General features: G+C 36.1%; 2 protein-coding genes across 2 annotated transcripts; one reads left to right on the forward strand and one right to left on the reverse strand.

Annotated features, from left to right (window-relative positions):
• Nucleotides 1-1484: 1484 nt before the first annotated feature.
• On the forward strand, nt 1485-6016 carry LOC134844723 (N-formyl peptide receptor 3-like). Its single transcript, XM_063861536.1, has 3 exons — nt 1485-1856; nt 3872-4262; nt 5562-6016. The coding sequence occupies exons 1-3, from the start codon at nt 1560-1562 to the stop codon at nt 5954-5956; spliced, it is 1083 nt and encodes a 360-aa protein (XP_063717606.1). The 5' UTR covers nt 1485-1559; the 3' UTR covers nt 5957-6016.
• Nucleotides 6017-8784: 2768 nt separating this feature from the next.
• Nucleotides 8785-14437, reverse strand: LOC134844300 (glycine--tRNA ligase-like). Its single transcript, XM_063860928.1, has 6 exons — nt 13913-14437; nt 12772-12996; nt 11954-12489; nt 10558-10756; nt 9673-10272; nt 8785-9299 (listed from the first exon to the last, which is right to left on the reverse strand). The coding sequence occupies exons 1-6, from the start codon at nt 14408-14410 to the stop codon at nt 9168-9170; spliced, it is 2190 nt and encodes a 729-aa protein (XP_063716998.1). The 5' UTR covers nt 14411-14437; the 3' UTR covers nt 8785-9167.
• Nucleotides 14438-18144: the final 3707 nt, after the last annotated feature.

The raw sequence follows: 18144 nt of genomic DNA on the forward strand, positions 1-18144 counted from the left end.
ATAAGCTTCAATTTAATGCTGCATGCAATAAAGTTGCTAGGTTGTTCATGCAGACGAAATACGTTCGTTTTTAGGTTATTATGATATTCAGTTCAGACTCAAACTTCATCTAAATGTCAAGGCAAAAAAGACCAATATGCAAATTTGAGAGCAGCGTGTTAGTTAGTGTAAAAAAAATAAAGTTAGTGTCATATTTCAATTTTAATGGGTGTACAATGCTGATTTAAATTATCCGGACAAAATGAATAAGACTTGAAATTTAAAACGCGTTTTTTTCTTATTGAACTGACTTTAGACAAACAGTTAAGAACTTTTTGAGTTTCAATATGATGCGTTTTATACTGCAAACCTCGGACCCAAAAAATACCCCAAAATTTGATTATTTTAGTTTAAAAAACGCTAAAACTACCGGTTCACTTACTAATAAAAACAATTTTTAAATGAGCTTTTTTGCAGCCCAAAAATTTTTAAGGAGGTAAGAAATTTTGCGCAAAACGTTTACAAACATTTTTCTGAACAAACGTTGGTATTTTATATAATTAAATAGCATTTCTGGCTGTCAAATGAAAAATAATTTTCAACTCTGTTAGACTACAAAAGAGGCTTGAAATGCCAACTTTGTATGATTCTTTGAATGTTTCATGCAAATTTTGCAATCTCTTAACTTTCTTGCTGGAATCTAAAATATAATAAAATTCCTTTCTATACTGCAGCTCGGTTTAAAAAATCTATCAAGATTCTTGCACGATTCCGCATTATTCTGACAGGCAGTTTAAAATTCAAATTTTGCTATTTTCTGAGCAGTTTCTTGAAATATTTTTTGTTTTCTTGTCATACATGTTGGAATATGAAATCTTTCTAAATTTTCATTAATTGAGTATTTCATTAATAAAAATTTTGATGTAGATTTTCACAGGTTTTTAAAAAAAGCTACACAAAAAAACATCTCAAGTTCTATCTTTTGATATATTTTACCCATAATTGATTAAAATTATAATAATTAGCTGTGAAAAAATTGATAACGGCCACAAACAGTTATTTTCAAACTTCATCTCGAAAGCCATCTATCTACACAACTGAAGATTTTGAGTACATTTGTGATACATTTTTCCTATATACCACGTGTGGAGAGAATCATATTTCAGCGGACTTCAATGGGAAGGTTTGCTAAGCTTGCTATACGCTAGCATAAACTATAAAAAACCCACTGAAGATGCTGAAAATAGCAGGAAGAAAAAAGAAATAAAGAATAAGACAGTTGCGGGAGGCATTAAGACTTCTGGCGCTGTAAACATGACCAACAATAGCAATTCAAAATTTGAATTAACAATGTGAAAAAATGACAATTAGCATAGCACTAAAGCACAATTATCGAATTTATTATCCTCCTTTATAATTTCCATTTTATGAAAATTAATATTTACCCTCCTTTTACAATACATTAATTTAAACTTATTGTTGAATAATTTGCACCCGGCGTTAAAAATAGTTTGTCTCTATGGCATTATACATCGGTGCTGCAAAGAACAGTTGATACGATCTGATATTTTAGCAAAAAAATGTCCGTTTCGATCGAAATATTATCTGAAAATTATACATTAGACCTTTCAGTCCCGGACGTCAAGTGGAATTTTTTGGGCATAGCAACAAATATATTCGATATAGTCGGCCTCTGTTTCATGTTACTTGGGTTTCTGCTTAATTACTTCTGCTACATTACTGGAAATCATCTGCCCGAGTCATCGAGTGCCACTTTGATGAAGTATGTCGCAGTGTGGGACTCAATTTCCCTCTTCAAAATCGGAGTGCTTGGTAGCGGAATGACCGCAATGGGACTGCAGTGGGAATTATACTCGGTAAGTTCGAGAAGCAACTTAATTAAAAAAGCGACTTAGTGAGCACAGAAAGTTACTACCACAGCTACAATTATCATGGAACAAATTTTGAGAAAATAAAAATGCAAAAACAATTAGTTATTTTTAAAACAAAAAACAACATTATTGTATTTTTTTAATTTGTTCGAAAATGTAATTTAGTAGCCAAAACAATTTAGTAGGAAAACAAATTTCTTGAAACCAAATTTTTTCGAAAGCGAGAACATTTATTCGCAGAATCAATGGCTGCAGACTAAATCTTGTTCAAAAGGAATTCAATATGATATATCTTTCGCCCTTTTTTGGCTACTGAATTTGCTTAAATAAAAACGCGACTGCTGACGGCTTTCCGCAACATAGCTTGATCGATAAGCAGTACTATAAAAAATACTTGACCAAAAAATAGTCAGAATTCCGTCCACTTTGAAGTACACCAAAGAGTGGATTTAGGGTTTCTTAAGGAGTGAAGGTGGTGGGGTGGCAGATTTTTGATTTTTACAAACCTTTTGGAATTTTGTCGTCATTTTTTTTGGGCCGGCCCATTTAGCTTTCAGGCAACTTCAGGCAGCAAAAAAACAAACCTGTCCTGAAATATTCCCAAAAGAGGGATACTTTAGGTGGTCAGGGTGCCAAATCCCTGAGGGGAAAGGGGCGTCAAACTCGTCTCGTTTTTTTTCCGACTAAAGAAAGTGGGGAAAAACTTTGTCTTCGGATGTGTTGTTTTTTTTTCACTAGTTTTCTTCACAAAAAAGCACTCTCAAAAATAAATCTCAGAATGGGGCGAGTGAGTATGATACTAAAATTTTTTGAAGCGACATTCAAATGTGAATAAAAACTTCCAGTTTGTAAATGAGTTTTAAATGAGTTTTTTGTACCATTAAGAAAACCTAAGAATTTGCGTTTAAATACTGAATCAGGGTTGATCAGCACTAAAATGACACTCAACAGTGCTTGATTTATTGATGCCAATATTTGCATTTACACTGATTCAGCATCGAGTTTCACCATGAGTCCAATAGAGGCGTTTTTGATATTTAGCCCGAGTTTAAGTTGTCTGCAACACTGTTGGGAACGGGTCCTTGCAAAACTCAGCTTTTTACATGTTCTTTGATTTTATATCTAAATATAGGCATACCCGCTACACAGACAAAGACAGATTACAAAACGTTCTTTTTAGATACCACAAAGAGCGTTTGTGGCACTGAGAGTTCTTCTCGTGTTAAATTTCGTCCAAAGCTGCTTTTTTGTTCCATCTTTTCGAAAAGTGTTGTTGTTTTGAGCTCGGACTCAAAAAAAAATATTTCACCCGTGAATACTTTTTTTTAAGAGCTATGTGCGTTTAAAAAAAGCCATATTGGCTATTAGAGACAATTAATGCGCGATGTATTGTTCCACATTGTCTGTTCCACATTGACTTGAGGCATGCACATTGACTTGTTCCACATTGACTTGAGGCATGCTATTTGATCTGATTGATGCTTTTCTATATGCAAAAAATATCTTTTTTTAACACTGACTAGCGTGTTACAGGGCGGGTCAACAAAAAATGGTGATTTTCAAAAAAAAAGGTGAATTCAAAAAAACGCTATTTGTTTTTTGATTTTACTTTTTTTAAATGTCAACCATTTTCTAGAAGCGAGCACTACTCCATAGACCTTAAAATGCACCTTAAGGGCATCGCCCTTATGCGAGCAGTGTTGTTTGCTGTTGAGACTCAGTTTTCAATATGCTCTTAGTGTGGGTGCGGTGCGTCCAATGCATGCCCAATTTTTTTTGCATTCATTGTTTCAGACTTCGACAGGTTTTATGACAAAAACACGATGACAGTTTTTATGACAATTTTTTATGCCGGTAAGAACAGAAACAACTGTGGGAGTGGGACCAAGTGGGCTTAGCAAACTTAATTTAAATTAAGCGCTGGGGTGGAGGATACTATTTTTTTTGGGAGGGGGGGGGGGGGGAGAGGATGTCAACCTGATCTCAACTGTGCATTTTAGGAGGTGCTGTGCAAACTTTATGGGTACTTTCGCATGGTCTGCTCGTTTGCTGCAGCTTACCACGTCTTGCTACTGGCACTGGACCGCGTGATATTGCTGAAAGCCCCTGCTTGGCATCACAACAATGCGTCTGGTCGAAACATATTGCTTGCAAGCTGTATAGTTACTGCATTTGGCTTAATAATCAGTACTTCGGCGCTGTTGGTATTTTCCAAGCAGAATGGCGAATGCGCTTTCACCCAACTAGATGATCAAATTATTCTGAGCCACGTTTTAAGATCCTTCAACTTGCTGTTCATATTGCTGGGACCATGCTTGACTCTGATCATCTGCAACATTCTTTTTGTTCGAGAACTGAGATCACGTGACGCTAAGAAACAGAAAACTCGGGGTGCGTACAGTAAACCGATGTGTCAGTAAATGACCAGATCAGTGAACCGATTTACGTTATAACAAAATCGACTGCTGGTACATCAGGGCAAAGCCCTGAATGTTCCGACTGTCCCTTAATTCATATCGAATAGTTTTTGGAAAAAAAAAATTGAAAACGGGGCCTAGGAAATTAGACGATAAGAAAATTAGACGGATGCTAGAAAAACGGAATAAGACGATTTTTCTACAGGTCTGGCTTTTTTGACGAAAAAACTATGAAAAGGAAAGGGCCAACAAAATTTCTTCTTAAGAGTCAAAATTCAAAAATACAAAAAGAACATAAGTGACAATACCTATTAGAACAGTTACTTTAAATGAACATAAAATGTCAAAACCAAATATTACAGGAGAGTTTTGAATTGAATAAATTATGCATGATTGACATGTGAAATTTTTGGACACCGAAATTTTAATGTCTGCAAATAATTTTATTTTTCTCACGCAAGTTGTCTTCAAACAATTTTAATCTATCTACTTTCGTCTATTTTCTCACAATTGCAGTTATGCAAAATCGTCCAATTTCCTTTTAAGTGCCTCCGTCTAACTTGCTTATCGTCTAATTTCTCAACCCCCATTGAATACCGATACATTTTGGACAATATTAAAGTGTAAAATTTTGAGTCGTACGAAAATAATACGACCAATTAGCTAGCCTCAACTCAATTTGGAATGATTATGTTGTGCGGGATCATTCGCCACGCATAAATAATTCGCGTAACGTTCTCAGAACTATGAATAAACTCTTCAAAGCTTGCATAATTTAGTCCAGAACATGGAAAATTTGGCAATTTCCAAGCCCCCAGAACTTTACAAAAAAATAATCGGAGAAGAAAGTACTTTTTACTCAGGAAGTCGATATCTTCAATGGGCTAGAAATTTTTTTTTGTTGATAATCATTATTTCGATCGGTGGAAATTGACCGAATAAAAAAAACCACACCGAGCATAAATATTCCGTTTTTTTTCGAAAGTCGGAACAATTACATCAATTGCAGATTAAGGATTTATAGAAAAAATATTTCCTGAGCAAGAACATTAATTTTAAACTACGGGGCGCATGGGAAGACATATTTTATTCCATTTTTTAATTCAATTTTTGTTTTGAGAAAAAGATTTGTCATTTGTAAAAAATCTCAATTTTTAGCTAATGGGATTACGTAATTGAATCATGAGTTTTTGGTTTACTGATCTCGTCCGCCCGTTTTCGGTTTACTGATACATCGATTTTACTGACCTACCACCGAAAAATAACATTGCAGCAACAGATACATGCAGAAACACTGCCACAGCTAGCTCACAAAACCAGCAGCGTCTATTTCAAAAAAGGAAAAATCTTCAAGATTACATCAAAATGATCATGCTCATGACTAGCGCCTATCTAGTTTGCACTATTTGTATCATTATCATGGTTTTTCTTATCGCGAACACACCCATGAACTCAGCATTATGGCTCCTTTTAAAATCAATTTTGAGCAGTTTTTCAATTCTGAATGTTTCGGCTAACTTCTTTTTCTATCTTTTGAGTGGCAACGCATACCGATCTTCGTTTGTGCGAGCGGTCTCTTCAAGAGTTCGCAAGACCAGAGAGCCGGAACCAGAATCAGCAGTGACCAGAAATGTGTCAACTGTAGCAGCAGCGACTACTCCCTTCTAAGCATCTGGAATGGTCACCAATTTCGATGAATGGTTAAAACTCAAATTAGATGAATCTTAATAAGCACAAATAAGTATTACTAGTTGTAATTTGTTAGGCTGCTAAAATTTGTTTTTCTTTATTCAGTTTTGAATTTTCAGATAACCTGAAGCATTTAGTCCTAATCATTTTGCAAGCGGAAAATGTTGTTCACGTGAAAAAAAAAACACGTTTAGAAAAAACACGTTTTCATTTCAGTTTTAAAGTTGATCTAGTTTAGAAATTTCCAGTCGAAAGAAAAATACATCTTTTTTTTACGCGTCAGGACATTTTTTTAAAAGTAAAGTTATCCGAACACACCAAAGATTTGTAATAGGAATAGGTAAAAGTAAAACCAAATATTAAAAATAACTTTGAAAATTTTCATTTTTCCAACTGCACAAAAATAATTTCGTGAAAAGTTATAACGATTCTATTGGTAAAGATTCCATCAATCGGTCCGTCCATCAAGAAAATAGCCCCAATCTAGCCTGTTCTCAGGCAACTTAAAGCGAGAATAAAAAACCGCTATTTACGGATTTACCATTTGGTAGAATTAGACTGATGGTTCACTAGGAAAAAAAAACGTACCAAAAATTTTTGTCGAAAAGTATTGAAAGACGCATTTTCAGACTTTTCGATCATTTTTTGGACCCATTATGTAGACAATGACGTATCCAATTTTGAGAGTTCGAGAGCAATCATGTAAACCGAGCCGACTCCAGTAACTTAATAGAAGCGATGACCGACGAACAGTAATCAGCTGGAGTAATACCGTAAGACCAAACCAGTCGTAATGCAATGGCTACCAGATAGCCACTTGATGTATTGTGCTCAAGTTTTTTACAAAAAGACTTTGCGTGTGTTTGAAAAATGCCAATTTGAGACAATGAATGTGCGGAATGTTTCGTGCTTATGAAACGAAGCTTGCTAATTGTTCTATTTATTGCGTTAACGCCTGCTAAAAAAATCATTTTTTACTTTAAAACAGCAAATGAGAGGTTCTGTGACTTTTTTTTCTTAGAATCATGTGGGTTTGAAAACAGCCAGTCGGGCGAATTTGGGATAAACAACGCTCAATATATTGCGTTCTTTTAACTCGTTTAAGCGATTAATTGAATCATTCCAAGTTTCAAAGAAATTGACGGAATATTTGCGCTCGGGATGGTTCTTTCTTCGAGCCAAATTTTGACTTTTTAACAGACAACTTATAGCAATTTTTTTAAAATATCAATTACAAAGTATTTTTGTCTTGATCCCAAACTTAAAACATTATATCACCTGCGATTATTTTTCGTAAAGTTATGGGTGTTTAAAATTGCCAATTTGGGATATATAACGCGCGTTATTTTTCGTGCTGATAAAATGCCTGATATAACATATTGTTCCGAATCGAACTGAAGCATCCTATTTTACTGTCACAAAATGATCTATTAGACTTTTAAACCCCAACCTTCAAGAAACTTTAAAAAGCATATACGACGCGAGGCATAAAATCTACGCAACATGAATTGACTTAGCTCATGAAAATTAGTTCATATAAAAATTGACTTATTTCAAACCAAAGTCGGTAAACTTGTAACAGACGGGCTTAAATTCAACTATAGTAAAAGTATTCATATAAGAAAAAAATTCATACATTGTGCTATAAACTTTTGAAAACACAGCATTACTACAGACACAAAAAGCATTAGAAAGTCGATCTGTAAATTTAAAGTATATCATCTCAATTACCTTTTTTCGATTTTGTTTAATTATCTTTTTTCGACCCCCTGCCAACCCAAAGGGATTCGACCCCCTGCGAACCCAAAGGGTCCCCCTTTGGAACTTTTTAAAAAATCCATTTTTGGCCGACCGACCCTAAAATTTTTCTAAAGGCGCCTTTTGCGCCAATATATCCTAACTTTGAGGGGGAGTGCGCGCCAAAAAAACGCATTTTTTTTTGTCAAAATTTTCCAAAAAATGCCCAAAAACGGCTTTTTTGACCTGTTTTTTCAAAAATTTGCCTGCCGCGCAAAAAATTTGGCCAAAACAGGGTCCTTTTACTGCTTTAAGAGCTCGGAAAATCAATTTGGTCGACCTAAAAATGTTTTGAAAATCCGCCCCACCCCCCTCGAGAAAATCCTAGATCCGCCCCTGTTTTAAAGTATCATAAACTGAAATTGATGCTAAAAAAACTTCCATTCTTTAGAAATTAAGCAGAAAAAAAGTAAGCAGAAGAGCGATAGGCCGACGCTTCAAATTTTTACAGTAAAAAGTTTTAATTTTACATTGTGGGAAAAAAATAGCAACCTACAACAACACTTCATACTCGTACAACTTCATACTCGTAAAACAACACTTCATACCCATACTCGAACGACTTTGTGATAGAATTGAGCGTATTTGCCGTTCAGACTTACAAAGAAAAAGCGGAATATATATGCTTGGGATGGTTTTTAATCAAGACCTTTTCCATGAAGAAAGTTTAGATATGGGTTTGAACCTGGAATAACCGTGTTCCCAAGTGGGTGTACTTCGCGCTTTGTGCGCTTCTTAAACGCTCTTTGAGCCTACTTAAACTGCTCGTTTCAAATTTGAAAGATTTTATCTAAGATGCTGAAAGTGCAACACGAATAATTGGATATGAACATTCATGTCTTTGTCCTGACAAAAAAGCAGAATTTTTACCTTTAATGTATCCTTTTTCGGATTCTAGATGGTATTTTACTAACTGAGACGTCTTCCTTCGCAACAAATTCCAGCATCAAGTAAAAATTACGCAATAATACTTAATTATTAACAAGCAGTTATTCAATATATAACAGAATTAACTCAATGAACTCACAGCCTCAAAAGTCAATAAAAACATCCCAAATGAACAATAACTTGTGTTGTTTACTATAATTTTTATATCAGACTTCAGATGAGCCAAAAACCATATCAGTGATGAGATTTTAGGATATCAACATAAAATTAAATCATCACAAGATGATTTTTAACCATGCCTTTTCCCGAACCTAATTGAAAAGTAAATTTAGGATGTATACATCAAGACAAAAATTTATACTCCAACACCAGCGTAATAATTTCACTTCTTTTCCCAGTTTTCTTTGTCGATCCATTGAAATTCGTTATTCTTCCATTTCATGTAAATATTCGCAACTTGCAGGAGCCCATCTATAAAAGCAGTTCATTTTCCATCGTTTGTTTTTCACTTTTGCTCCGAGTCGCTGTCAGCAGATGCTGAGAAGGCAGGAAACTTCTGGAGCACATCTTGCCAAGTGCAGTTCTGCATGGACAGGTCACTGACCACCTGGGCCACCTCTTCTACGTTAATGCGCACCTGAAATAAAAGCAAATACTGAAGCCCAACAGGGACACCAGTGCACTGCTTCTCTAATGAACGCGGTAGTGCCGTGAATAATGAATAACTCAATTTAATGGCTATAACACTCGATTTTTTAGCGAAATGTAATATATACATTGATATGTCTCATATACAGCGAGATGTCTTTGTAATATATACATTGGTTCGCTTCCGCCCATAATCAAATTTTCAACCCATAATCAGTAACAATTTGATTTACCTCGTCCAATGTTAGTGATGCTTTGGACCCTAACTTATTATAAAACTCTCAACAAATTTGGATTTGTGCATTAAGTTTTAAAACCGAGGGGGGGGGGGGGGGTTGAGCAAGCGAACTTAATTGTCCTACCTGCTTTGTTGAGTCTCGTTCTCTTAATGTGACCGAATGCGGCTTCACTCCGAAAGTGTCCATGTCTAGCGTGATGCCAAACGGAATACCTATCTCATCCGTCCTTGCGTACTTCCTCCCGATGCCAGTCTTGCCTGAGTCGAATTTAAAGCTAACATTCAGCCGTCTCAAACTAGTGAAAATTTGATCCAGGAACGGGTCAAACTCTGGCTTAGCGCTTATGCAAATTATGGAACACTTGTAAGGCGCGACAGAAGCCGGCAGAGAAAGATATCGTTTCTGGTCGTCTTCGGGTCTGATTTTGAAGACATGCTCCAAAACGGCGTACATTATTCTTCCAATTCCAAATGAGGGTTCAATGACCGAAGGCGTGAACTCGTCGATGTGGAAAGTCTTCATCTTTTTCTCAATCGTGATCAAGTCTTTCGTCAGTTGGTATGTTTGATCAGTGGCCGCTATTTTCAACTCGTAAACTCCGTTCTGTTCCAGACTCTGTTCTATTTCCTTTATGTCACAGTCTGAGAGAGCCTCCAGATATGTGAAGATGGCCTTAGCCTCTCCTTTGAACTGCTTCCCCAGAGCACCCTTGTTTGGTACAACCTATACACAAATTGACCTGAGTGTTTGAACCCTCTCCAAGAGCGCTACCTACCAACTTTGTCACGCTATTGCACTTCAGTCGTTCTACTGTACACTTATGAAAAGGCTATTTGAATATAAGCTCACGACCTCAAATCCTTTTACAAAAACTATCCGTCTGAACCATTTTGGATATCATTTGCTACTGCCTGGATCCAGCATAACACCTGGATTATAATCTCATATCGAATGAACACATAGTATTACCATGATTCCGAACACAAACTGGATAAGTTCTGGCCTTACCTCGACTATCTGTTTCTGAACTGGTGCCGGGAGGTCTTTCTCAGCCACCATTTTGATTCCAGTGCCTTTGGAGTGTTGGGTGAGGTCATAGCAGGACCTGTCTGCACAGCCCACACATTCTATCCACCCGTACGTCGTGTTCATTTCTGCATCCCAGCAGTCACATGCGTAGTGTGCCATCTCGTTGTCCATGTGCTGCCTAGAACACATTTGCTACTGTTCACCATTAACACACTTTTTAATCGGGAAGTTTTTGATTTTGGGTGAAAAAAATTTTTTTGTGGGGGGGGGGGGGGGGGGGGGCAAAAAACAAGAAACAAAATTAACTACCTAAGACCTGCCTTATGAAGAAAAACTTCTGTAGGAAAAGCCGTTACCGTTTCACTGTATCTCAAAAAAAATTATGATTCAAGGATAAAATTGCACACAAAATGTCTAACAAACCGCAACAGTAAACATTAACACAGAGGCGAAGCTGAGCTTCTCACCACTTGCGATACAAAATGAATGACTATGGTCAAAATCAAATGAAAAGAAAAATCAACAAAAAACCTCGAAAAAATATCGTTTTGTCAAAAAAAAACATTTAAATTGCAAAAAAAGTCCACCATATTCGGAACAAATATACCTGCACTATAAGAAACTTTACAAGGATCTTTTGGAATGATAGAGAGAGCCGACAAAATAAATAGACAATTTTCAGTTTGCAGAAAAAACTAATACCGACAGGAATTGAACTCCCGGCTTTTGTCGTCTGAAGCATTGGTGTTTCAGAAAGCTGCAGGAAAGCTGAATCTTCAAAAAAAAATTGGGATATGGGAACTAAACCGACAAAAATAAACACTAGCACAAAAACTCTAGTGAGTTCATAGCCGGATTCAAACCAAAGTCCTAGCCGTCTCAAGCAGGTGCGTTACCTGTACGCCAGATGGTTAATCGAATGTATAACATCTTTGACGACAAAACATTGAAATCAAAATTGCCAAACAAAACTTTCCAGAAATTAAAACAAAATTGAAAAAATTTAGACATCTAGAACAGATTTGAAATGAAACAACTAAAAAACAGATTTGAAATGAAACAACTAGAACAGATTTGAAATGAAACAACTAAAAAAATTTCCTAGACGAAATCAAAAAAAAATTTCAGCTGTCGACCCAGTACCTCGTTAACTCTAAACACAATAACTCTGGACCAAAAACTAGAGCACTTGAATGTGCAACTTGGGTGAAACTAGAGATCTTCCAAAACTTGAGATCCTGTGAACAACACTATTTACGGGAAGAAAGTCCAGCACCCGCCTGCAATACCCTTGCTTATCGCAAGGGTAAAGAGCACAAAATAAATGCAATGAACAGGAGCAAAAGCATCGCCGCAAAGAGGTGAACGGAACAACCTGAATCTGATCTTGGAGGGATCAGCTCCGATCTTCACTAGAAACAGATAGATTCTGCCGATGAAGTATCCCAACACATTGTTCGCTATCATCCCACTCTCCACTGCGTCTCCCAGTTTAACTGGCACTGCGCTACCACCAGACATCTGCTGACCCTTTGAGAATAGAGTCAGCTCCAGGTCTTTCACCTTTTCAAACTTCGGCGTAGTTTTCTCATTGGGGTCGATAAAGTGCTCGATTTCCGCCATGGTGAACTCCCTCACACGCAACAGTCCAGCTCTGGGCGAGATTTCATTTCTAAACGAACTTCCAATTTGTGCAGCTGCGAAAGGAAGTTTTCCATTGTTGAAATCGAGAAGTTTCTTGAAATTGACAAATATTCCCTGCGCCGTTTCTGGTCGCAAGAATCCGGGTGTGTTAGCTGCACTTGGCCCAATTGGAGTGGCGAACATTAAGTTGAATGGCACTGGGTCGGAGACTGCATTTCCGTTTCTAGGGTTCTTCACTTGGTACTTTTTGAACAGTTCTGTCAGCTCCTGTCAAAGACATTGTCAACAATATCGACTGCTCAGTCAGGAAAAAATCATCTCGTTTACACACTCCAACCCATTATGAAAACCGAACTTGAATCCCATGTTCAGCAAAATATAGGACTGTATTTATAGAAAAAATAATAGCCATCTCATGTATAAATTCGCCTAATTTCGTTAGTGTTACAGTAATAGTTGTTTTCCGCTTCAGACTGTAACACCTCAATCATTTGAATTTTAAGTTCAGGATCCAGTTAAATACAAAGGGGAACAAGGCGGGATTCGAACCTGTTGTCCATAGTTGTCCATTTGTGTGATGACAGACTGGTACTCTTTGTACTTGTCGAAGTGGCAGTCGTCTGCCTCACAGAGACTGGTCAAGTGTGCTTTCAGCAGATGGTCTGCCCTCAGACATTCGCCCGTGTTCACATCTTTGGCCATGAAGTCCGCGAATCTGTCCACGTGACCACTGTTTTTCAGCACTGGCTCAGGAGTCAGCATTGATGTTTCCACCTGCAGAAGACCCGTTAGACATCAATTTGAAGATCACAATCAGGCTAGCTAACACGTTTTGAAAGTTTAAACCTTATCGGCATAGTGCTGATTATAATTCTCCGGACAAAACGAATATAAATTTACAATTGAAACGCGTTTTTCTGAGACTGGTTTGATTTGACACAAAAAATGAATAAGACAAAACTGGCTGAGAATTTCAGCCGAATTACTACGGTTCAATTTATTTAGCGCAATTGGGGTCCAAAGTTTTGGAAAATTTTAGTCAATCAAAAGTTACGCTGAAATGCATGGGTTCAATTGCTGACAAAAATATATCAAAGTGAGCCTCTTATGTAGACCGACAAAGTCTAACAAGGGTATAATCGTCTCAGTTTTGTATAACTTAATTTATTTTTGTTTGATAGCCGGAAAATTTCAATTTTACTATATAAAATACCAATTGTTTATTCTAAAACAATTTTGAAAGTTTTCTAAGAAAAACTTTCGAAACGTTATCCTTCTGAAATTTTGTTGGGCTCTATAAGAGGCTCACTTTGATATAAGTTTGTCGGCAATTGAACCCATCATTTTGAAGTAATTTTTGATTGACTAAAAAATGCCAAAAACTATCGTTTTTGGGTTTAAACTTTCGACACTAATTTCGCATTATTAACTGCACCAGAATACCGCACCAGCTGAAATTCTAAGCAAGTTTTGTCTGTATCAATTTTTGTCTAAGTCAACACAATTTGAGAAAAACGCGCTATAAACTTATAGTTGTATTCGTTTAGTCCGGATAATTTAAATCAGCGCTGTACCTTTTCATAAAATTTTTCATTTGTTTCAATTTATTTCAGCCGAATGAGCGATATTTGCAATATCAGATGCGTGGATTATCCTCTTATGCGGACAAAGGGAGCAGCTTTAGTCTTACCTCTAACATGCTTTCCTCCAGAATGAAATGAGACTTCCACTCATTCAGAATATTCGACTTAATTGCACAGCCTACTGGTCCAAAATCATACAATCCAGCGACACCTCCGTAAATACTAAATGCTTGACTGTAAATAAATCTGCGCTTAACCACATCTTCCAGTTTTTTCCGGTCTATATCCCAGTTGCCCTTATTCGCCTCAAATTTGGCATCTTCCAATGCTTTTTTGCGAAGTTTCAGCTCTGTTGTCGCTTTCTTAACTTCGTCCACTGATGCATTTTGTTCCTTCAGACTCCTCAAAATATCTCCTTGCTCACTTACACTCAACCTCAGTTTGTCCAAGTCTAGAGAGTTTGGATCACTAGTAGATGGTGTTGCTGTATTGGGAGGAGCGGACATGATTCTGACTTTGTTTTTGTTTCGGATGAAGGTCTTCTTGCACACTGACTCTGCTGAAGTTATTCTGACCAATCTCGCTGTATTCAACAACCAACGCATACACAATTTAGTAGCAAAACACTATGCAATCTGAAAAAATCACGTTCAATGGTTTAATGTTTTAAAAATCGAAATTTTACGCCGCATTACTCCTGATACAAAATGCAACACATTATATTTTTGTCTTTCAAACTACGCAAAATGAAAGTGCTAAGCCAAAATAACATAAACCTAGGCCGTTTTTACAAAAAAAGGATATTAAACAAAATCAGAGTAGTGAATTTAGAGTTCAATTATAGCTGAAACAGTTTCAATCAGAAGGAAACTGATGTTTGCAGAAAAAAGATTCGGTACTTTCTTTTTTTTTTTCAATTTCTACTCACTAGAAAAAAAAAACAAGTTCCGGCTGGTGGCCCAACCTTAGAACTTATGATCCGAAGGTGTGTGCTCTACCCGTAGACCAAGTGAGAAAGTTCTGATAAATATTGAGGTTCCATAATAAAGCAAGGTAATTTTTTAAACAGATTTGTAAGAAAAGATGTTTACTGGAAAAAGTCTAGCTCCCGCTTACAAGTACACTTGCTCTCGCAAGCAAAAATATAATGAACAAATTAGTCCAATAGTCTCTTACGAGCTCCTATAACTTTCAAACAAATAGCCGCAGTGGAAAAGTTTTGAGTTAGCGCTTTGGCCATCAATATCTTTCGGATGGTAGTAATTCTGACTAAAAATACAATTACGGAATATATCAAGTTTTAATTGTCCGAAATTGTCTATTTTCATACTCTCAAAAAAATATCTTATTAATTTTAAGTTCAAAAAAAATTCTGCCAAAAACGGCTAGTTCAAAAGTCGTCGAAAATTGTCTGGTGAAAAAAGAACCACCCGAACACAAATATTCCGTCAATTTTTTTTAGAAGGGTTCACTTAGCTCATGCAATCAATATACACATTACGAACACAGAGGGGTTTACAGGACACTTCTCATCGATTTCAAATTTCGAACTGAAATTTGAGATCTACCGTGAACCAATCGTTTGATCTTTTGACCGAGAGTCATTTGCATTGAAATTATGCCAAGTAATCTTAAAGAGTGTTTTTGGTAAGATATTTCAAAAGATCGGTCACATTCAAAGGCGCTAAGTTTTACTCTTGGAACTGAAACTAACTTCACACGCGTTTTGAAAGTTAGCATTGATTTGATCAGTTTGCTCGAATGTGCCATCATTAAGGCGTTCACTTAACATAGTGGCTAGGCGATTACATCGTGTTCGATCTCCTGCCATGTCGATGATAGTGTGCGAAAAAGAGCTCTCAATTGACCACTAACTTCAGGTTTACTGCAGCATCGCTGAACAAAATAACTTAATCTGGAATGTGGGAAACAATAAAAAGGGATTATTTTTAGACAGTCCTGTTAAGGCCTACCGATAGCTCCTCTGCGACTCGCAGGAACCAAAATTAATATTATTACTAATAATACACCAATATTCAACCCCCATAGTTTGTACTGTTTTTGAAAATGTTTACACTTTCTTTTGCACCCCTTAAAAAGCTGTGTTTTTTAAAATTGAAATTACTTATCGGGCTCGTTAGGTACCAAAATTGACACCACTTGAGCAAAAAAATTGTCAGAATATTTGCCACTGCAGCGCAACAAAAAACACTACTTGAGCACAAATATTTGTCACTTTCTTCGAAATTCGCAACAAGCAGCTGTTTTGAAAATAGCTTGTGAAAACTGAGAAACACTATCGCTACATGTCAGTACATAGACAACACAATACCACCAGACTTCTGAGGTCTAACTACCTAACAATTTCACACAACCCGTTCTCATCAATGCTTAACTTATGCTCAGCTATACATGTTTATACAGTAAAAACCAAGAAATGAATGCGCTTTAGTTAAGTTGATATAACTAAGACATGCTGCGTAAAGACATAATTTATGCTGCTTATATAGCACAGGACTTGGAGCAAAAACTGTGCAAAGAAATGTGTAAGTTATTTTACAAAAAACCTGGTAAAATCACACAAGCGTTGCTAGTTTAAAAAAGGGCAAAATAAACAAATTTACAAAATGCTAAGTCTTATACGAGAAAAGGCGAAAAACTGAAAGTGCAGTCGTTCCTTCGCAAAACGAAGCAAACTGAAGGCATTTGCAAAATTATATAAAAAAACTGTCAACAAACGACAACTCAGACGATTAAAAAAAAACTGGCTCAAAACTCGGAACTCAGGGGAAAAAATAATTGAAGTTTCTAAAGGAGAAAAACACAGTTCATTCAACTGATAAATGGTTAAGCCATAAAATTAAAGCGCTCTTGAACAATGATTTTTCAAGTCTTTTACTTCGGAATACGTAAACTAAAAAAATGCAAAGACATCCCCTTATAGCAAACCAGTGGCGCTTCAAATGTTTTTTGAGGGGGGATTTCCAAAAAAACTTTCTCTAAATGCGACATTTCAGCAGACTTTTGCTTATATGGATATATCAGAACCCAGCCCCTACAATTTTTCATAAAATTACTTCCCCGTTTTTTGATCTTCCACAGTATACGCTATCATTGTTGGAGTAATCCAAACAACTGGGCCGTTTATTGTTCTGGCCGTTGAAAATGGGAAGGAACTTTGTATTCGGGTGTGTTTTTTATGCTTTTCGTTTTCTACGCAAAATCAGAGACCACAAATAATCATCGGAATGGGTCAAGTAATATATCATATTGAAAACTTTTCAGTCGCGATTCGAACGACATTAGAAAACTGTTAATCAATTGTCCCTATCTCGAGAAAAATTGTGAAATTTTTGAGATTTAGTTCGATTTAGAGCGAGTAACGCTATTTGTATGGAAATTTACATTTTGTTTATTTTAGTAAAAAAACTTGATTTTACTATTAAAAACACCATTTATGATGTTTCAGTTAGAGCTTGTTTGGCATAAAAAAATTTTCTAAAAAAATTTAAAATTAATTTGCAAAATTCAAAAAAATTTTTACAAATTTTTGAAAAGTTTATTAAATTTTTTTTTATTTGTTTTTTTTAGGCAAATATTGTCGATCATGTTATATTCACTAATTTTCTACACGATCGCATAGTTCTTGAATGACACCATCCACTAACAATTTCGTTCTTTTGCGAATATGGTTTGAACATTCTGTGCTACTCCACAGCAACAGGCTATCCTTGTTTTGTATTTGTCATTTGAAATTTAAAAAAAAAGCGGTTTCAATTGATGTCAATAGAATCAAATATTCGACCTTCTGAGTGGAAAACGGAATGGTTTCGTAATAGAGCACTTCGTTTGTGCGATTGGAAAACATAGCCAACTGACAATTGGAAAAGAGTAATGAGCGCAAGGAAACAAACAAAAACTCACTTGTTTGTTAAAAAAAACTTCAACTCAAATTTTAAAGAAAAAATATATGCCCTTTAAGCTCTTTGAATTTCACGAACAAAATACCTGTACGTTTTTTGTGAACTTTGCAATTTTGCTGTTCGCTAATGGAGTTTGCCTTCCTTCCAACTATGAAGTGAAATTGAGAAAAATCAAACTCAAACTGCAAATCGAAACTGAGCGTGAACAAATTTTACGACTTTTTTCCTGAAAAAACAAGAAGTATATAAGAGTACTCACTACATTCATTACGCTTAAAAAGACCCGAAAGGAATAAAATAAAAACAGTATCTTGCAAAATTGCTAACTCTTTGCTAACAAAAAACAGCCTGTTAAAATAAAAATGTGGTGTTCCGGTGATTAGATTTACCCGACTAATGATGCAAATCGAGTTCAA

This window comes from Symsagittifera roscoffensis, chromosome 4 (genome assembly GCF_963678635.1).
Source record: "Symsagittifera roscoffensis chromosome 4, txSymRosc1.1, whole genome shotgun sequence".
NCBI classification, from domain to species: domain Eukaryota; kingdom Metazoa; phylum Xenacoelomorpha; order Acoela; family Convolutidae; genus Symsagittifera; species Symsagittifera roscoffensis.